General features: G+C 47.3%; 1 protein-coding gene across 10 annotated transcripts in view; it reads right to left on the reverse strand.

Annotated features, from left to right (window-relative positions):
- Window positions 1-3227: 3227 nt before the first annotated feature.
- The window catches only part of DGKZ (diacylglycerol kinase zeta), a 173074-nt gene continuing 154143 nt past the window's right edge, over window positions 3228-22158 (reverse strand). For 8 of the 10 annotated variants that reach the window (XM_077286906.1, XM_077286903.1, XM_077286901.1 and 5 more), the window contains 6 exons: window positions 20360-20391; window positions 20232-20275; window positions 19662-19782; window positions 18967-19003; window positions 10360-10459; window positions 3909-4167 (listed from right to left, as the gene is read on the reverse strand). In XM_077286906.1, the coding sequence (XP_077143021.1) occupies window positions 4051-4167; window positions 10360-10459; window positions 18967-19003; window positions 19662-19782; window positions 20232-20275; window positions 20360-20391 (451 nt within the window). In that variant the 3' untranslated portion in view covers window positions 3909-4050. Of the gene's footprint in view, window positions 4168-10359; window positions 10460-18966; window positions 19004-19661; window positions 19783-20231; window positions 20276-20359; window positions 20392-22158 lie in introns of all 10 variants that reach the window. The other 2 variants (XM_077286902.1, XM_077286898.1) reach the window with 1 other exon arrangement.

Genomic DNA, 22158 nt, shown 5'->3' on the forward strand with positions numbered 1-22158 from the left:
CCATTACAGGGGGTTTCATTCATTACCCACCCTTAGGGTACCGTCACACAGTGCCATTTTCATCGCTACTATGTAGCTGTGATGGCCCGCACACGACAAAATTGAGAGTGACGGTGCTAGTGAAAGGAGCCAGAGGTTCCTAATATACTAGGTATGGAGATCACTGCACACGTACAAATAGAGAGTATGCTTAAAGTGGAAATTTATTTATAGTGATTTTCAGAAAAAAAGCGACTGGTGAGCGTTAACGCTCACCAGTCGCTTTTTTTCTGAAAATCACTATAAATAAATTTCCACTTTAAGCATACTCTCTATTTGTACGTGTGCAGTGATCTCCATACCTAGTATATTTTCATCGCTACGACGGCACGATTCGTGACGTTGCAGTGTCGTATGATTATCGCTCCAGCGTCGTATACTGCGGTCACACGTTGCAATACACGGCGCTGGAGCGATAATTTCATGGCGTATTTGCGATGTAGAAGCCGTTGGTTACTGTGCGCACATCGTATACAACCTGTGTCACACGATGCAATCATGCCGCCACAGCGGGACACTAGACGACGAAAGAAAGTTTCAAACGATCTGCTACGACGTACGATTCTCAGCGGGGATCCGGATCGCAGTAGCGTGTCAGACACAACGATATCGTAACGATATCGCTAGAACGTCATGAATCGTGCCGTCGTAGCGATGAAAATGGCACTGTGTGACGGTACCCTTAGCCCAGCTTCACAATGACACATGTATACGTTTGCTTTTGCGCTCCTGGTCAGGGTCCATTATATAGATGCTACACAATTGGCCATGTAATGTGGTGTGGACTAAGTCTGCCGAGACCGGGAGCGAGTGCTGGCGTACCTGCTGGGTTGGTCTAATAGAAGCCCCAATTAGAAGAAGACCCTCGCCTTGACAGATTCTCATGGGTAATGGAGATCAGAGCAAAGCGCGCTGGTGTTTTCATATACTTTGTTGTGTATGGCGGTCGTGTGATCTGGCCCTTCTTCAAAAATTGTTAAGGTACCGTCACATTAAGCGACGCTGCAGCGACAGCGACAACGATGCCGATCGCTGCAGCGTCGCTGTTTGGTCGCTGGAGAGCTGTCACACAGACCGCTCTCCAGCGACCAACGATGCCGAGGTCCCCGGGTAGCCAGGGTAAACATCGGGTTGCTAAGCGCAGGGCCGCGCTTAGTAACCCGATGTTTACCCTGGTTACCAGCGTAAAAGTAAAAAAAACAAACAGTACATGCTCACCTGCGCGTCTCCCAGCGTCTGCTTCCTGACACTGACTGAGCTCCGGCCCTAACAGCACAGCGGTGACGTCACCGCTGTGCTTTCACTTTCACTTTAGGGCCGGCGCTCAGTAAGTGTCAGGAAGCAGACGCTGGGGGACGCGCAGGTGAGCATGTACTGTTTGTTTTTTTTACTTTTACGCTGGTAACCAGGGTAAACATCGGGTTACTAAGCGCGGCCCTGCGCTTAGTAACCCGATGTTTACCCTGGTTACCAGTGTAAAACATCACTGGTATCGTTGCTTTTGGTGTCAAACACAACGATACACGGCGATCGGACGACCAAATAAAGTTCTGGACTTTATTCAGCGACCAGCGACATCACAGCAGGATCCTGATCGCTGCTGCGTGTCAAACTAAACGATATCGCTAGCGAGGACGCTGCAACGTCACGGTTCGCTAGCGATATCGTTTAGTGTGACGGTACCTTTACTTCTGTTACTTTTGTTACTTCTGAATGATGACCTTATGATTTCCCACAAAATGGCTCCCAGTTTTTTGTGGGTAACAAGTACACATGAATACTATGACATCCATGGGTATTTACCCTGTAATATATAATAAAAGCGAGTCATATTTTCTCATTAAAATAGAATACAATATAATATATACTTTTCTTTAATATCCATGAAAATTAGATTTTTCTCAAAATTCAATAAAACCACGTTGTTCTAGTGCATCGACCACCATACTTGGCCCACAGCAACCAATCAGATCTCCTCATTCACCATCAATCCTGCACTGGTTAAATGAGAGCTGCAATCTGATCGGTTGCTACGGGCAAGTCTCTCCTTCACGACTGTACTAGTTCAGGGCCAACAATATGGTAACCAATCAGTAGATGTCTCATTTTCTACGTTACACTGAACTTGCCGTCTTTAATTAGTTGGCGCTTAGTGTGATGCCAAACATCGCCACGGGACAACGTTCCCTTTTCAGGTCCGCATATCTTCACCGTCCCTCCATGCCTCGTCAATGTAAACCCCAGGGAGGCATTCCCGCAAAAGATGGGACAAAAGCGAGCAGAAATGTTGGTAACTGGTTGGCTGCTATGGGCAAGACCACCTCTTTGCTTTCCTACACCCATTTAAGCCCTGAAAGTTTCTTACTTCTCAGTTGTGTTCTCACAGAAACACGAAATGCCGAAAAAAAAACACAAACCACCATTATAAATAAAAAAAACATTTTGGGTCTGACTGGCCATCAAACGCACAAATGTTGGAGTTGGTTGGTCGTCACGTAATCTGCTTATTAGACATTAAACGTTCAGGTCTCGATGCACTTAATTCTGCGCACAGCAGACATATTGCTTGGAGTTTGTGTACTTTAATGGTAAAGTGCTCAGGACAGAGGCAGAGATCCAAAAAAAGGCGCAATTTCCGTTTGTATCCAGATCCATACGGGAGACTGAGGACAACTTGCCTTCACCCCTAAAACATATCTTTGATTGTCGAGCAACAGAGATCGGGGAGAATAAAGTCAGTGGAGTTGATCGGGTCGTGTCGCTTCGCGATCAGAGGCTTCGGTCTCAGTACAAAATGATGAATTAAAACATTAATAAAAAGAAATAAATTAAATAAAATAACTAAAATCACACTGAACAGGACGTCTCGGTGAGAGGAAATAGATGACACGGCTGCTGCGCCGACAGCCTTACAGTGAACCCATAAAACCACTCGTATCGAAGGCCGCCATTTTCTGAGTCTATGCATGCAAACAGTCAGTACAAGGCCAAAGCCACACTTGGGATGAGGGATAGTCCTTGTGACAGGGACTCCCAACATGAAGAACTTCAAAATGGCTGGGAGTAAGCAAAATGTATGAACCGGGGTCGACAGAACGATACCGGCAAGTGACGCTGAACACCAAGCAATGGCTTACACCATGATGACGTTACGATCCAGTGTAAACACTTGAATAACACCCTGGACATAAACGAGTTGCACATTTTATGTACAAAAGAAAAAAAAATGTAAAAAAATTCCTACTGCTCCAATTCACAACAAGTCTACTGCTACCAGGTCGATAAATACGATTGTATCTGCGGAGAAGGCAGGACTCGCTGTTCTACGACATGTACATATGTATATACATTTCTACACCGCACACGACTAATGTGGATTTAAAAAAACGTAAAATAATTAAAAAAAAAACAACAACCCAACATATGCATCTTTACCGAGAGAAAATAATAATCGATGAGAGCCATCGAATGAGAGGTGAACGTCAAAAACGCATGTAAACTAGCCCCGGCTGCGGAGACCATATGTGCAAGATCAGGGCAGTGGTGTGCCCTAGCGGATCCCAGGGGAATCCTTAGAAAAGACCAGGAGGACAGCGCGGCCTACGGGCCCTAGATGGCCGGACAGGAGGGAATCCAAAAATACAGCTACAGCGGGGGCCAAGCACAGTGAGCAGGTCGCTAGAGGAGGAAGGTTCTACCATGGAAGCATATTGCAGAGGGGAAGGAATTACTTAAGTTAGAGCCATAGTCTCTGTAGGTCGTCCACAGCTTGCGGGGTCATGAGGACGCCCCCATAGCAGGTAAGGGGTCCATACATAGCTAGTGGTTCCAGCAAGTGTTGAGTCCACCTTGCGGGGCTTCCAGGAGAGGTACAGTAAGGCTTCCTGTAAGTTAGATGGGGGGTAAGAAAGGTGCAGGTTTCCCCCCAGAACAGGGGGTAAGGAAGTTTAGGATTTTTTTTGTTTTTTAAAAAGGAGCAAATAAAAGTTTTTGTGGGGAAGAGTCCTCTTGTTACACGGCCGTTTCCTGATCCTCTCTCTGGATCATCTGATAGTGCTGCCTGTTCTCCAGGTATGCAGCAAGCTCCGAGTCCTTCGCCTTCTCGGCCCGATTTTTTGGAGTGTCTCCCTGAAATACAGATAGAATTTTTTTTTTTTATAGTTTGTATATTTTATTTTTTACTGCATTGCTGTACACAGATTGTAATAAGTCACATCTCTCCATAACCTCCATGCCTCAAGTTTCGCCGGCTCCTCTCCAGCACTAGGAGTGACACAGTGGGGCGGATTTACAAACGCTTTTAGACGGAGCAAACTTAGCGGCAAAAGTGGCTCATGCCGTTTGGCGCATGTACAGACTGTCTGGACTAAAAGGTCTTCTTCTGTTAGTTGGCTTATTTTGGGCCACTAGCTTTCGCCAAATTGTGGTGCGTCCTGTTCACATGGGTCATCCAAACAGTGTATTTTCTGGACAGAAATTTTTGAATGACTTTTTATTATATCTCATCTACTCACAGAGGAGAAAATACAGTTGTGGCCAAAAGTATTGACACCCCCCCTGCAATTCTGTCAGATAATACTCAGTTTCTTCCTGAAAATGATTGCAAACACAAATTCTTTGGTATTATTATCTTCATTTAATTTGTCTTAAATGAAAAAACACAAAAAGAATTGTCCTAAAGCCAAATTGGATATAATTCCACACCAAACATAAAAAAGGGGGTGGACAAAAGTATTGGAACTGTTCGAAAAATCATGTGATGCTTCTCTAATTTGTGTAATTAACAGCACCTGTAACTTACCTGTGGCCCCTAACAGGTGTTGGCAATAACTAAATCACTTTTGCAGCCAGTTGACATGGATTAAAGTTGACTCAACCTCTGTCCTGTGTCCTTGTGTGTACCACATTGAGCATGGAGAAAAGAAAGAAGACCAAAGAACTGTCTGAGGACTTGAGAAACCAAATTGTGAGGAAGCATGAGCAATCTCAAGGCTACAAGTCCATCTCCAAAGACCTGAATGTTCCTGTGTTTACCGTGCGCAGTGTCATCAAGAAGTTTAAAGCCCATGGCACTGTGGCTAACCTCCCTAGATGTGGACGGAAAAGAAAAATTGACAAGAGATTTCAACGCAAGATTGTGCGGATGTTGGATAAAGAACCTCGACTAACATCCAAACAAGTTCAAGCTGCCCTGCAGTCCGAGGGTACAACAGTGTCAACCCGTACTATAAGTCGGTGTCTGAATGAAAAGGGACTGTATGGTATTAGACCCAGGAAGACCCCACTTCTTACCCCGAGACATAAAAAAGCCAGGCTGGAGTTTGCCAAAACTTACCTGAAAAAGCCTAAAACGTTTTGGAAGAATGTTCTCTGGTCAGATGAGACAAAAGTAGAGCTTTTTGGGCAAAGGCATCAACATAGAGTTTACAGGAGAAAAAAAAGAGGCAATCAAAGAAAAGAACACAGTCCCTACAGTCAAACATGGCGGAGGTTCCCTGATGTTTTGGGGTTGCTTTGCTGCCTCTGGCACTGGACTGCTTGACCGTGTGCATGGCATTATGAAGTCTGAAGACTATCAACAAATTTTGCAGCATAATGTAGGGCCCAGTGTGAGAAAGCTGGATCTCCCTCAGAGGTCATAGGTCTTCCAGCAGGACAATGACCCAAAACACACTTCAAAAAGCACTAGAAAATGGTTGAGAGGAAGCATTGGAGACTTCTAAGGTGGCAATGAGTCCAGACCTGAATCCCATAGAACACCTGTGGAGAGATCTAAAAATGGCAGTTTGGAGAAGGCACCCTTCAAATATCAGGGACCTGGAGCAGTTTGCCAAAGAAGAATGGTCTAAAATTCCAGCAGAGCATTGTAAGAAACTCATTGATGGTTACCGGAAGCGGTTGGTAGCAGTTATGTTGGCTAAAGGTTGTGCAACCAAGTATTAGGCTGAGGGTGCCAATACTTTTGTCTGGCCCATTTTTGGAGTTTTGTGTGAAATGATCAATGTTTTGCTTTTTGCTTCATTCGCTTTTGTGTTTTTTTCATTTAAGACAAATTAAATGAAGATAATACCAAAGAATTTGTGATTGCAATCATTTTCAGGAAGAAACTGAGTATTATCTGCCATAATTGCAGGGGTGTCATTACTTTTGGCCACAACTGTACACAAATTAAAAAGAGCGACGCTGTAGATTTAACACATTTAGGTTGCGGATTTGCCTCTGCATCATCGGAGGAGTGTAAGATCAGCATTTACAAGTTCTAAAGCAAAGAGCTTGTAAGCGTAGCACTGCTGCCCAAGAAACCGGCCACCTCTGATACACTGCAGTGGTGGTTGGGGAACAAAAGCAACTTTTAAAAAAGATAAATTGCAAAGTTGCTTGCTTTTAAAGGGACAGTGAAAACATGGGGAGTTTGTGGTTCATATCGGCGCTGCCAGCTGGTGGACAAATTGTCAAACAATGTAAAATTAACGGTTATTTTTTTCTACGCATTTCCAAGTGTAACCTACTCCTTATTCAGGGAATAAAAAACATTGTTTTTTTTTATTGTTAAGGTTTTTTACTTATCGTATAGGAAAAAAAATAAATAAAGAAACCGCTTATTTTACATTATCTCTGACATTTGACGATTTCTCCACCAGCGCGGATATGCCCCCCAAACCCTCCATGTTTTTATGCTCTTTTGGTGATTGGATCCGCAGCAGTCACATAATCCTGGATCAGGTCAGAATATATTGGTACGATTCCTGATATTTATCTACCAGATAAGACCCTATTTTTGCACTATTCTTTCCACTCAGCTTTTGTGTAGAGGGAACTTCTACTTATTCTGTAATGTCTTTATAGTTTGTAAAACTCAGATACCAAAATCAGTGGGGGTCCGACTGCTCGCAAGCTTACAATCTATGAGGAAATAGGGGATAATGATATCAATAATATACTAACCAGGGTCTGCACATAACGCTGCATGAACCGGTCAGCAGCCAGTGTGTACAGTACAGTGAACAGAGGGCTATGAAGTGTATGCAGGGTGTGAACAGATGCTACGAGGGTCAGGATTTTGAAAAATAAATTTGTATGGGTGAAACAGATAGTTAGATAAGTGAGGTGGGGCGATCGGCCAGTCTAAAAAAAAAAAAAAATGCGTTTTTAGGCCACACTTGAAAGTGTGGGGTGTTGGGAACAAATCAAAGTGTTCAGGCTAGGGAAGTCCTGGAGACGGGAGTGGGAGGTTCAGATTATAGAGGATTTAAGCTTTATGTCATTAGCAGAAGGGAGGGCACAGGCAGGGTTGTAGACAGATGAGGGAGGATATGTAGGGTGGTGCAGAACTGTGGAGTGCTTTGTGGGTGAGAGTGACACGTTTATATTGAACTCTGTAGCGGATGGGTAAGCAGTGCAATGACTGGCACAGGGTAGAGGCATCGGTGTAACGGATGGGTAACCAGTGCAGCGACTGGCACAGGGTAGACACATCAGTGTTACGGATGGGTAACCAGTGCAACGACTGGCACAGGGTAGAGACATCAGTGTTACGGATGGGTAACCAGTGCAATGACTGGCACAGGGTAAAGGTATCGGTGTAGCGGATGGATAACCAGTGCAACGACTGGCACAGGGAAAAGGTATTGGTGTAGTGGATGGGTAACCAGTGCAATGGTAATGGTGTAATCGGTTTAACGGCTGGTGAGGAATATGATCCTGGATGCTACATTCAGGACGGATTGGAGAGGGAAGAGTTTAGTAAGAGGGAGACAGATTAGTAGAGAGTTGCAATAGTCCAGATGAGATTGAACAAGAGCGACAGTAAGAGTTTTTGCAGAGTCAAAGGTAAGAAAAGGTCAAATTCTAGAAATGTTTTGAGGTGCAGGTGACATGAACGAGCCAGTGATCGGATGTGGGGAGTGACGGAAAGATCTGAATCAAGTGTGACCCTGAGACAGCAGAGGCATGTTGTTGGGGAGTAGTGATAGAACCACAAACGGAAATGGCAATGTCGGGCATAGGTAGGTTAGTGGAGGGAGGAAACACAAGGAGTTCAGTATTTGACAGATTCAGTTTTATCATTTCTCCGTCTCATCACCTTTGTGCCACACTAGAGGATAACTGCAGACACATCCAGGAGCCCCCTCTTTGTTCTGGCCGCTAATCTGTCCTATTTTCACTCATTACTGAGAAACAAAATGAGTCATCCCATTCCCAGAACAGGGAAAACTTGGGGGAAGGACTGAAAGTGCCGGACCTATGGTGTCTATGTGTGGACCAATAATGGCTGATCCCCACAGTATTATGGACATTAATCAGAGATCAATGGAGGGGATAATTGGGACCTGATGATCTCCATTAGGCTAGGTTTTATTTGTTTGTGATGGGAAAGATTTTTTGAGGAAGATAAAACATAAAAACCTCACCTTACTACTGCAGAATGGCTCCAAAATTATGTTCCAAGTCACTTATAATTAATCTCTCTTTAATGGTCAAAAATAATTTTTTTAGCAGCATACACCCATGGTTTCCTGTGTCCCCCAACGAGGCGATAGAGAAAAGAATTTTTGTATACAGACCCCTGCATAGACATACAGCTGAAATACTGTTCTTACTGCCTTCATACAGTCACCACTAGAGGGAGCTCCCTGCATACAAATGTACGCATTAAACTCCATAATAGCACAGTATGCAGGGAGCTCCCTCTAGTGGTGGCTGCAAATCTTACATACGGTTAGCGAGATGCAACTTTAGCACCTTAAAGGGGTCCTTAAGAATTTAACCATACTTTGTAGGTGCTTACTGTCCTCATAGATGGTATTTTTAGACCCAAGCGGAATTGATACATGTGTGATTATAGAGAACAACATCGCTTTATTTTCAAAGAACATCAGCAACATATAACTGGACTCTAAACATTGATCAGTTGATATCTGTAATGCCGACATAACGTTTAATAAATTCCTATTCACAAAATGTTAAGAGTGTTGTTCTTTTAGGCAAAATTTAAGTGCGTAAAGGGTCCAGGGTTAACCCAATACTAACACCGCTGCCCCCAGATATTAAAGTAAGGCCGTGCAGAGCAGGCAGATCATGTCCCACTGCCCCATCATTAGAGGAGCCGACTCGGGACCAGCCGGGGGAAGGAATGCACATTAAAACCTGCAGCTGCAGGGCAGGGGGCAATGTGAGAGGGAGGGGGCGGCGAGGCTGCCGGCAGCTGTCTGGAATTCCTCAGCTTCTGTCTTATCCCCTATGCTAACAGTCCACCCCTCGCTCTATGGCCCCCCTCCTCATCAGCTTTACACCCTCTGCCATTCCTGCCAGGCACCTCTGTATTTCCAGCTGTCTGGTGGGGGCAAGGAACAAAGGGTAAGGGGGGGTAGAGGATTTAAGGCAGAGGGGTACAGCTGAGCTCATAATAACCATGTGATTCCCAGCAGTGGAGCACACCTGTAATTCACGGGATCCGGAGTACTTTGGATAAGTAAACCTGATTTAGTCACAATAATTTGTGCAAAACAGATAAAAAATATAGAATTAAAAAAAGGGAATTAACAATACACAGAGGTGTCACCAGCACCTGTGACCGGCTGCTGGGTTCACTGCCCTCTGCTGTACTGGTAGAGCCGCTGGATGATTATTCCATCCTGTTAGCTAGAACAGACGGGCTGTAATAGAAAAAAAAATAAATCTGTCCCTGGAGGACCCGGCATGTCCATACAGAGTCATTATTTTCTTCACCTGTGGGGGCGCTGCAGGAAAATGAAGCTCTTGCTGCTGCGTTCCCCCCACAGATCATAGCTGATTGTTGGGGATTGCAGTGGCAGGAAACCATGCGATCTGCTTTCATTTTAACAATGAGGTGGACAACCCCTTTAACACCATCAGGTATCAGAAGGCATAGTTCAATATCGACACATTGAGCTATGCCTTAAAGGGGTAGTCCCATTTAGTGCATGTAAGGCATTTCCACAAAGTATAAGAAATGTGAAATTAGAATCTGCATCTGTCTCAAGAAAATGGCGCCGTCATGCGCCGATAATAGTGGAGAGGTGGCTGCGCATGCGTGGCTCTCTATATCCATTTGTGAGGGAGTTTAGAAAACTGCCAAACATGCAATTTTTGAAAGTTCCATATAAATGAGTACGTTGTGGGTATGCTACAAATGAACTGAACTAAGTAGGAATACCCCTTTAAAAACAAAAAAATATAAAATTTAAAAAAAGTCATAAAACCAAGAAAGACAAGGTAATATCGTCACCAATAAGGAATACACTATTTTTTTATTATTATTCTAATCTCCTCCCCCAAAATTCCACAGTAAGACCACACCTGTAGATCGGTTTTCATGAGTGATGCCCCGGCCTCTACGATGTAATGACAGATGGTGCGCTGACGTAGAGATGCCGCGAGGTGCAGACCCGTCTCCCCGCTGAAAGACGAGGAAAGAAGATAAAAAGTGGAGTCAGAACTTTAATCCTTTGGCTTCCAGAACCTGATCAGTAATCCTGGAGCAATCTGTATGTTGTTACTTTAGAAATCTTTGGGGTCTGTAGATTTAAGGGGCATGAAAATGATCATATTTACACCAGGACCCCAAACAATCGTTGGAATGAGGGTCCTCCGTCCTCTTCTGGTCACACCAGACTGGGGGTGATGATGGGTGAACGATATCAATCAGGGTCCGATCACCCGAATGGGGGACTTAGGTTAAAATGATCATTTAGCCAGCGAATCGTCCTTGTGGTCTGGATACCACTTTTATAGGGGAACATATCACCAGGACACATCAAACTCCGGCCTCTATGGTGCCGGTCAGTATCTGGCAGGAGATAAGGAGATTTTTGTGTACTCACCGTAAAATCTCTTTCTCTTAGCCTCTAATTGGGGGACACAGGACCATGGGTGTTATGCTGCTGTCCACTAGGAGGCGACACTATGCATAATCTGAAAAAGATTAACTGTGGCTCCTCCTGTGCAGTATATACCCCTGGACGGCATCAGCCTTCTCCAGTTTTGTGCAAAAGCAGTAGGAGGAACGTAACATGAATAACATAATTATGCCTGTAAGAAGGCAACTATGTACGAGCTCAAGAAACAATATGAGAACTCAACAGTTACAACAGCCCGGAAAGGGCAACAGGGTGGGAGCTGTGTCCCCCAATTAGAGGCTAAGAGAAAGAGATTTTACGGTGAGTACACAAAAATCTCCTTTACTCTGTCGCCTCATTGGGGGACACAGGACCATGGGACGTCCTAAAGCAGTCCCTGGGTGGGAAGCAATGGACGAATATTGTGCAGACAGGCCCGTACACTTAGGGCACCGCCGCCTGCAGGACACGTCTACCCAGGCTCGCGTCCGCTGAGGACTGGGTATGAACCCTGTAGTGTTTAGTAAACGTGTGTAAGCTAGTCCAAGTGGCCGCCTTACACACTTGTTGTGCCGAAGCCTGGTGCCGAATGGCCCAGGAGGCCCCTACCGCCCGTGTAGAGTGTGCCGTAATGCCGGCTGGAAGAGGAGAATTCTTAAGGCGATACGCCTCTTGTATGGTGGATTTGATCCACCTGGCAAGAGTAGCTTTGGAAGCTGGCATACCCTTGTGGCCGCCTTCCGGAAGGAGGAAAAGGGAATCAGACCTCCGGAAGGACGCAGTCCTAGACACGTATATACGCAAAGCCCTGACAAGGTCAAGCGTATGCAGAGCCTTCTCCACTCTATGAACCGGAACCGGACAAAGGGATGGTAGTGAAATTTCCTCATTGAGGTGGAAGTCGGACACAACCTTCGGGAGGAAGGATGGGACCGTACGAAGAACTACCTTGTCCTGGTGAAATGCCAGGAAAGGCCGTCTGCAGGAAAGTGCTGTCAGTTCAGACACCCTGCGTAGCGAGGTGATTGCCACCAGGAAAACCACCTTCTGGGAAAGAAGGCGGAGCGGGACCTCCTTAAGAGGTTCGAAGGGTGGTTCCTGCAATGCTGTCAGGACCAGGTTGAGGTCCCACGTTTCTAGTGGTCGTCTGTAGGGGGGAACCAATCGGGAAACCCCCTGAAGGAAAGTCCTTACTTGCGGCTTGGTAGCAATGCGCCTTTGGAAAAGCACTGAGAGGGCTGACACCTGGCTCTTAAGCGAGCCCAAGGACAGCCTGGCCTCCAGACCCGATTGGAGAAAACCAAGTACTTTGGGTATGGAATAAGGGAGTGGGATCTGGCCACGAGATTCGCACCAGGTAAAGAAAGCTTTCCAGGTACGGTAATAAATCTTGGCAGAGGCTGGTTTCCGTGCTCTGATCATGGTTCCAATGACATCTGCCGAGAGCCCTGCCTGGGTTAGAACCCAGGTCTCAAGGGCCACGCCGTCAAATTGAGAGCCCCTGAGTTCTGGTGGTAGAACGGCCCTTGTGATAGAAGATCGTGGCGGTCGGGGAGACGCCAAGGGGCGTCTGCTGTGAGTTGTACGATGTCGGCGTACCATGTGCGTCTGGGCCAGTCTGGTGCAATGAGGATGGTTGGAACTCCCTCTTGTTTGATCTTCCTCACCACTCTGGATATCAGGGGGAGAGGTGGAAAAATGTACAGAAGCTGGAACTGGGTCCAGTCCTGAACCAGAGCGTCTGCTCCGAGCGACCGCGGATCGTGTGTTCTGGCAATGAAGTTGGAGACCTTGGCATTGAAATGGGATGCCATTAGGTCCACATCCGGGGTCCCCCAGCGGAGACAGATCTGTTGAAAAATTTCGGGATGGAGAGACCACTCTCCCGAGTCTATTCCTTGTCGGCTGAGGAAGTCTGCTTCCCAGTTGTCCACACCCGGAATGTGGACCGCCGAAAGAACCGACCCTGTGTCCTCCGCCCAGCGGAGGATATGTGACACTTCCCGCATCGCCTGGGTACTGCGGGTCCCCCCTTGATGATTCACATATGCCACAGCCGTGGCATTGTCCGACTGTATCCTGATGTGAGAGGCTGCCAGTAAGTGATGGAAGGCCCTCAATGCCAGTAGGATGGTACGAATTTCCAGGATGTTGATGGGCATGGTCGCTTCCGCTGGGGACCATTTGCCCTGTGCCCTGTGGTGTAGGTGCACCGCACCCCAACCCGTCAGGCTCGCGTCGGTGGTCAGGACCTTCCATTGACCTGAGAGAAAGGATTTCCCCTTTGCTAGCGAGGTTGGCTTGAGCCACCAGTGCAGGGACCTCCTGGTTGACGACGTTAGCTGGAACTCCCTGTCGAGAGAAAAGGGATTCCGGTCCCAGGACTTGAGAATGGCTAGTTGGAGAGGTCTGAGGTGAAACTGGGCAAATGGGACAGCTTCTATTGCCGCTGCCATCTTGCCGAGAACTCTCATGGCAAACCGGAGAGATCGAGGGGGTTTGCGGAGGAGGGTGCGAACTGCTAGTCGGAGAGCCAGTGCCTTGTCCTTGGGAAGGAGCACTAGACCCCTGGAGGTGTTGAATAACATTCCCAGGAAGGTCAGGGACTGACTCGGGGTTGGTGATGACTTTTGTAGGTTGATTAACCAGCCCATGCGACTGAGAGTATCGGTTGTGATTGAGACGCTAAGCTCGCAGTCCTTGAAGGTGGGAGCCTTGATGAGTAGATCGTCCAGGTATGGAACGACTACTATGCCTCTGGAGTGCAGGACGTCCATGGTGGCTGCCATGACCTTGGTGAACACTCTGGGAGCCGTGGCGAGTCCAAAGGGGAGAGCCACGAATTGGTAGTGGTCCTGGCCTATTGCGAACCTGAGAAACCTCTGATGGGCAGGTGCAATGGGTATATGCAGGTATGCGTCTTGTATGTCTATGGAGGCGAGATATTCTCCCTTCTCCATGGACGCAATGATGGACCGAAGGGACTCCATGCGGAAATGACGGACCCGTACATATTTGTTGAGCTGTTTTAGGTCTAGTATGGGCCGTACACTGCCTCCTTTCTTGGGAACTACGAACAGATTGGAGTAGAACCCTCGGAAACGGTCGGTCGTGGGTACCGGTACTATGACTCCTGATTGACAAAGCGAGGAGACCGCTTGGTGGTAGGCTCGAGCCTTGGCTGGCGGTTTTGGGGGGACAGAGAGGAAGAACCGGTCCGGTGGGTTGGAGGTGAAGTCTATTTTGTATCCGGAAGACACTAGTTCCGTGACCCACCTGTCTTCTGTAATAGGCAGCCAGACTTGATGAAAGAGCAAAAGTCGGCCGCCTACTGGTGTGGTGTCTTCCGGAGTCCGTGAGTCATGAGGAGGAGAAGGTCTGAGATTTTCCTCCTCTGGGCTTAGACTGGCCTGCTTTTGACTGCCAGGTCTTGTCCGACCTTTGCGTCGATCGTGAGTTGTCCCTGCGTGGGGAACGGTTACGATTTTGTACTGGACGCGAGACGGACCAGCCGGAGGAATTCCGAAAGGATCGGAATCGAGTTTGGTTACGCTTCTTGTAAGTGTGTTTAGGTTTCAGTTGGGGAAGAGAAGTACTCTTACCCCCTGTGGCGTTGGATATCATAGTGTCCAACTGTTCACCGAAAAGTCTCCCACTGAGGTAGGGGAGGTGCGTGAGGGACTTCTTTGAGGCTGCGTCCGCTTTCCATTCCCGCAGCCAGAGGATACGCCGAATCGTGATGGCGTTTGATGGTATCCCCGCGACTCCCCTTGCTGAATCCAGAGCTGCATGGAGCATGTAATCTGCTACAACAGCAATTTGAACCGCTTGGTTCAGGAGCGGATGCTTGGAAGGCTTGTAAATTGTTTGCCCAGGCCAGGATGGCCTTGGCAGCCCAAACTGAGGCGAACGCGGGAGCCAGGGATGCCCCTGCAGCCTCGAAAATTGAACGAGCCATGCGTTCTACCTGCCGGTCTGCTGCGTCCCTTAGGGTTGAGCTATCTGGCAGTGAAAGGAGGGTTTGTGCTGCTAGCCTGGAGACTGGGGGATCCACTTCAGGTGGATCTGTCCATTCCTTGGTGTCCTTCTGTGGGAAGGGGTACCTCGCCTCCAGATATTTGCGATTAGCGAATTTTTTCTCAGGCTGTGAGAGCTGTTTTTTAAGGATCGCCTTAAACTCTGGGTGGTTAGAAAAAAACCTTAGGCGGCTTCAGAGGTCCTTCAAAGGAAATCTGATGTTCTGGGGCCTCTGGTGGCGGATCAGAAATGTCCAGCACCCGATGGATGGACGATATTATGTCCTCAACTAGCGCTGTATTGCTAGGAGGGATTGGGATCAGGGACCCCTCAGTTTCTCTGTCTGAGTCAGAGTCGCAGATGCCTTCCGAATTCTGTGTATCACTGAGGCGTCCCCTGCTGGGTGAGCTGGGGAGGAGGCCTTCTCTGGTTGGGGATTGCGGAGATCTGCATTGTCTGTCCCTGGAATGGGACGGTCTAGATGACCTGGAGCAACGGTGTCTCTCCCTAGAGGGGGATGACCGTGTGCTATGGGATGACGCAGATGGACTTGATCTATGGATCCGCTTGCGTCCTGACCTAGACGTGGATGTGCCAGGGGCATCTTGTTCCTGAGTCAAGCTCTCCCGTTGTTGGGTAACGGTCATAGCCGGGGCATGACCCTGCAGAGCCTGAAGCAATGTGGAAGTTAGGTTATCTATAGACTGCGTCATAGATTGCGATAACTGAGTAGCCCATTCCGGTGTGGCATTAGACACCGAGGCATTGGCAGGGGCTTCTTGAGGCTGTGACACAGTAGTTTGTATACAGTTCTGACAATGCGGGTACGTGCTGCTACTGGGGAGAGCGGTCCCGCAGGCTGTGCAGAATGCATAATAGCAGTTCTGCCTGGTTCTCTTAGACCTTGAGCCCGGCATAGTGCACAGAGTGCAGAAGTGCTGCCAGCAGATGGACCTTACAGGGGTAGAGAACCTACAGGGGAGCCTTATAGGTAATATGGATTCACAGCTGAGTAAAGATAACCCAGCTGTGATCTTACCCCACCAGTGTACCCCTAGGTCCAGCGCCGAAAATCCACAGTCCTGTGCCCCCCGGAGACTGGCTGCCTGGTCCTGCAGACCGGGAGATGCAGGGTTAATCTGCAGCCGAAAATGGCTGCAGAGACAGAGGAGAGAGGAGGAGAAGGGGGCGGAGAGCTGGAAAAAGGCGGCAAGGCTATAAAAAACCCGCCCTTTCTGTCTCGATCCGCCCCTTGTATGACACTGTAGAGTGTCATATTTGTCATCCGGGGGGCGGGCCGGGGGGCGGAGAGGAGGCTGCTGCTTCAGCTAGGCCGAAGCCGGGGCCTAAATTAGATGCCTGAGGCCCAGAAGGGCTCCAGGCCGGCGCGAAAGTCCGGGAGGGGGTCGGATCTGAACCGGACCCCTCCGGATTTGAAGGCAGGATGGCGGTGGGGCTATAAGCGGAAGGGGGAGCCCGGCTGGGGTCCCCCTGAGGCAGTATAGAGCTGGTGCTGCCGCAGAGACAGGGACGCAGGGAACCCTGTGTCTGTATGTGCCATGCCTGCCTGCACTCCCCCCGGCCCCAACAGGAGCCCGCAGCTGGGCTGGGGTCCCTGGATGCAGGCGCAGTGTGCTGGCCCATTGCTGGGAGCTGTAGGATGCTGCCTGTACAGGCCTTACCTGAGGTGTCTCAACCTAATACCCCCAGAGGGGGATAGGGAGGGTGCTTTTGTCACACACCTTCAGGGGCCTTTATCCTCGCCTCGACCTCAACCCAGAAACCAAAAGGAATTGGGGAAGGAGGGGGGTCTCGACTTCGAACCAACACCCGAGAGGTTGGGGAAGGAGCAGCATGGGGAATAGCCATCTCAACTTCAACTGGGCACCCCATAATAGGGGGCCGAGGAAGGAGCCATGCCGGGGGTCTCACAGGAGACCCTCTTTTCTTCATCTGTAATCCCGTCGGAAAACGGGAAACGGAGTAAAACGGAGTAAAAATCTTTAGGTGTGCCTCCTTTGCGACACTAAGCAAAAACTGGAGAAGGCTGATGCCGTCCAGGGGTGTATACTGCACAGGAGGAGCCACAGTTAATCTTTTTCAGATTATGCATAGTGTCGCCTCCTAGTGGACAGCAGCATAACACCCATGGTCCTGTGTCCCCCAATGAGGCGACAGAGTCAAGTATTTTCAAGATTTCTATAAGGTTCCTTTAAGGCCATGTGCACACGTTCAGCATTTTTCGCGTTTTTTTGCTATAAAAACGTGATAAAAACGCGAAAAAAACGCTTACATATGCCTCCCATTATTTTCAGTGTATTCCGCATTTCTTGTGCAAATGTTGCATTTTTTACCGCGAAAAAATCGCATCGCGGAAAAAAAAGCAACATGTTCATTAAATTTGCGGAATTGCGGGGATTCCGCACACCTAGGAATGCATTGATTTGCTTACTTTCTGCATGTTGCTGTGCACACCATGCGGGAAGTAAGCAGATCATGTGCGCTTGGTACCCAGGGTGGAGGAGAGGAGACTCTCCTCCACGGACTGGGCACCATATAATTGGTTAAAAAAAAAAAAAAAAAAAGAATTAAAATAAAAAATAGTGATATACTCACCTTTGATGGCCCCGGAGTCTTCCCGCCTCTCATCGGTGCATGCTGCCGCTTCCGTTCCTATAGATGGTGTGTGTGAAGGACCTGCGATGACGTCGCGGTCTTGTGATTGGTCGCGTGACCGCTCATGTGACCGCTCACGTGACTGCGACGTCATGGAAGGTCCAGCACACACACACCATCTATAGGAACGGACACCTCTGAGGAGATCGGCTGTCTGCAGGTGAGTATAAGCATTTTTTTTATTATTTTTAAACATTCTATCTTTTACTATTGATGCTGCATAGGCAGCATCTATAGTAAAAAGTTGGTCACACTTGTCAAACACTATGTTTGACAAGTGTGACCAACCTGTCAGTTTTCCAAGCGATGCTACAGATCGCTTGGAAAACTTTAGCATTCTGCAAGCTAATTTCGCTTGCAAAATGCTAAAAAAAACGCAAAAAAACCAGGAAAAAACGCAAAAAAAAAAAATGCGGATTTCTTGCAGAAAATTTCCGGTTTTCTTCAGGAAATTTCTGCAAGAAAACCTGACGTGTGCACATACCCTCAATTTTAACTTTAGCAAACTTCTTTTACTTAACTACCGACTCCTTGCCAGTTTATCTCATATGTAAAAACAAGAGTTGTTCACTCCTAAAAACATGACTGCCTTCTGAAAACAGCGCCAACCATGTCTACAGGTTGTCTGTGGTATTGCAGACAACCTGTAAACCAGTGGGTTTTATAGAATAAAAGGGCAGCCATGTTTTTCTAATCCTGGACAATGCCTTTAAATAGTGAATGCTCAATGTCCACTATACTCCAAATCTTAAAAAAAATGGGGGCTCGGGACCCCATTCTATTAACATGCGGGGGTGCCATTGACTAGTTATGCGTATTTGTGATGAGTATGTATAGAAAATTACTCATCCCTTGGACACGTGATAAGTCTTAGTCCTGGGATAACCCCCTTAAAATGTAAGAGTTGTGAGACACTCGGGATTTCTCGCACTTTAGAGGCTCATTCCCAAAAATCACAAGTTATCTCCTATTCCAAAAAAGGTGGATCACGAACGAATTGCAAGTTATCTACTACCTTGTGGGGAGGGGATTACTTGTGATTTTAGGAATAACCATTTAATAAAAAGTTCCCCATTTTGGATAATGTAGGAACTATACAAGGTCACATGTAGCTTTCTGAAGTTTCCTACACACCCCATGAGACTTTGTGCTGGCCGAGCCTACACGGACTTATCCTCTGCTGCTTGCGGCTGTGGCCGTCCTATAGTTTGCAGGCGGGGGGGCAGATTACTGGACGGTCCTCAGCGGAGGCCACTTTTTGGCCTTTTTTATCAGTAACATTCCTCTTCTGAGTTATTTTTTACATTAATGCCTCGTCATGACTCAGCGCCTCGGCCATAATGAAGCTTGGCAGGCGTTCGCTTGTGAAACTTACTTCTTCAGCTCAGCAACATCCAGGATTTCAGAGGGAGCTTGACAAAGGAGGAGAGAAAAAAAAAGACAAATGTTATTATGGCAGAACTGGATACAGCCTGAGGCTACACAGATCATATCTGCGTGTGACGGGCTTTAAAGGGGATGCTCAATCAGGACGGCCCCTGCCTATATGGCCCATGGACATCTTAGAGGAGGGTCCTGTGCTCAGGAGCCCCCTGGCCGTCCATATATTACTTGGAAGGCCATCCATTAGGAGGGTTGCTCAGATATACTACATTCCACCCATCTGGCTGACAGAGGACAGACCTGATGAATTCAGCCAAGTGTGGGGGGTCTCATAACCTCCAGCAGAAAAAGTGAGTGATATACAAAGCTAATCCTTAAAGGGCTTGTCCACATTTTATCTTGTGGATTCCAGCAGTCAGTCCCTGGATAGGCTAATCGCTGCAGTTTCCTTCTGCAGCGATTAAATGTGATCATCACCAGGGGTACACTTAGCAATGGTTGAAAGTTAAAGGTAATCACAGGAGGCTGGGACTTTAGAAAGAGTGGGCTGCGCAATGCTGGGTCTATAATTCCCATAGAAGTGGATGAGAGCGATAGAAACAGTGTCGGACAGTGAGTCCCGACCGCCTGTGACCGATGCAAAAATGGCTGAGATGAAAACACCCCATTGATGCCACAGACACTCACCATTGTCAATAATATATCTGACAATCTCCTTGCTCCCGGCATTTACTGCGTGATGTAACAGCGTGCAGCCGCTGAAGTCCTTCTGAGCCAGGTTCCCACCAGCACGGTGTGCGTCTCTGAACTGATATCAATGAGAAGAAATGTACTAGAAAGCGCCAGCCAGTCATGTCCATATTATAGTGCAGGTACGAAACAAAAGCGGCAATGGGGCAGCCCACAAACGCCAATCCTTTTAACTTTCTCTACAGACACAGGGGCCATATTAACCTCTAAGAGACATATTGAAAGCAAAGGAATCTCAGAAGCCCTTGAGTGGTCCTTGCAAAGATTATAATGCCCCTTATAAAAGGGGGCACTTTGTGCGTTATTACTGTTTAATAATCTGCCCTAAAGAAACAAAGTCCCTTTAGCGTCCATGCGCAGGCGGAGTGATGCCGGGACGCTGCTATCCTATTCATGCTTTGGTGGCCTCTGGAAAACGTGGCCCACGGCCTAAAAAATGTTTGTGCCTCCCCCGGTCTAGATATTACCTGCAATTACCCAACCCTTCTTTTAAAATCCTCCACGTACCTTGACAGGGTTGTCATTTTTTGCAGAATCCAATAAAGTTTCATCTAGAAAAAATAAAAAAAAGGATAAAAACAAAGCAAAACTGCAAAAATTGGTCATTTCGTAAGCAGATGTGAGGTTACACTCACCGGGGTTACAATCAGAGATGCCATTTCCGTTCCTAAAAACAAAAATATATTTCTATTATATATCACATACTTCAAGTGTGAAAATAAAAAACTGCATCCTGATTGTAGCATGGGGGGGCAGCTTTGGGCACTCCTGATGTAGTGAAACTACAACTCCCAGCAAGCACTGACAGCTGCAGGCATCTGCAAAAATGGCTGCCTAACTAACCACATTGCTTCTTATCCTCGCATAGTGGTTCATGGCAGGATGATTCTCTTGCTTTCCCAATAATCGGGGATGTGATGATCCAGTACGTCAGCAAAATACTGTACGAACAAAAAACTGGAGACTTTCCTGCATATTCAAGTGCATTTTACCGACTGACCGTCCCATTCTAGTCCGTGCAGCCTCCGGGAGAGATGCTCTGCAGGCGCCCAGAGGGGTTTATTGCTCGCTGGTGTAATGGATCCGATGGACGCTTTGTGTGGTTTTTACATTTTTATTAAAGCCAGATGTTCCCTTTGTATGTCCGTACTTAGGAGCGATCCCACGTGTGCGTGCTGCTGGTACTTACAGGCCACAATCCTCATGTACGGGATTATGAGATGCAAGCAGAATATCCATAGGGATCCCAGAGAGAAGGGTCAGTGCATTATACCAGGGATTACAAATCATTTCCCCAGTAGCGGCCAGCGAGTCCCTAAAAAATCTCATGTTTACAGTATTATAGAGGTTTGTGGAAAAGCAGGATGATAATATAACAATTCTCTAAACAAAGGTGATCGGGTGTGACTGTTGTATCATCGGGCGATCTTACGTGGTTGTCCGTCATACACGTGACCGCTTAGCTAGACACTTTGGCCGGGGCTACATAGCGACTTTGGTGGTAACACCTGTCGTATGACCAAAGTTCCCTGCTACATCTGCTGCAACAGGACAACACCTGAAACTTTGGTCGCACAACGGATGTCACAGCCAATGCCACCATGTAGCCCCAGCCGAAGTGTTTTCTATTGGGAGAGGAGAGTAAGCTGCTGCCAGACACCTTTGGTGGCTGCTCATCTGCAGGGAGATTAAAAGAATCTCAAGTTTTCTGCAGGGATAGAAAATGCTCAGAGTCGGAGCAGAGAACTGCTACAAAGTTGGAAAACCCCCATTTTGGGATATTTAGTCCTTAACATTATTTGAGGGTTGTCCCCCTGTATTCTGCCCTGTTGGAATCTGGGACAACTAGCCGTACAGACCCCACTGATAAATAACGGGGAATGACAAATGCATTTACTGCCTATCCAGAGGGTAGGAGATAAATGTGCAATTGTTGAGGGTACAAATACTGGACCCCCACTGATCTCATGGATAGGAGTTCCCAAACCCCACTGTGTGAACGCAGCAGTAGTGAGTATGTGTGACCACTGCACCATTAACTTTTATCGGGCTATATAAGATACCTGTTCCACAAAGTTCCACTTAGAGAGCTTTCAGACTCCCTGTTTTTTTTTTATGATACATGGGGGTCCCAGTAGTTGGACCCCCAACAATCACACATTTATCACCTATCCTGTGGATGGAGACAGATATAAGTACTAAAAAAAAGACAAAATTAACAATTATTTATTGGGTTCTTGGAGCGCTACTGATAACCTTTATTTCTGACATTAAAGTTGTCAGCCAGGCAGCCTTAAAACCCCCAAAACCTTAGAGGGTGATGTATCCCAAATGTACTAACCTCCTCTGTGAACCTCGTCCTATCTGCGCTGATATAATGTGGGCATCGCAGTGCAAAAAAGAAGTCACACCGGGCCTGATAATTAGAGAAGGT

The sequence above is a fragment of the Ranitomeya variabilis genome, chromosome 2 (genome assembly GCF_051348905.1).
Source record: "Ranitomeya variabilis isolate aRanVar5 chromosome 2, aRanVar5.hap1, whole genome shotgun sequence".
NCBI lineage: Eukaryota > Metazoa > Chordata > Amphibia > Anura > Dendrobatidae > Ranitomeya > Ranitomeya variabilis.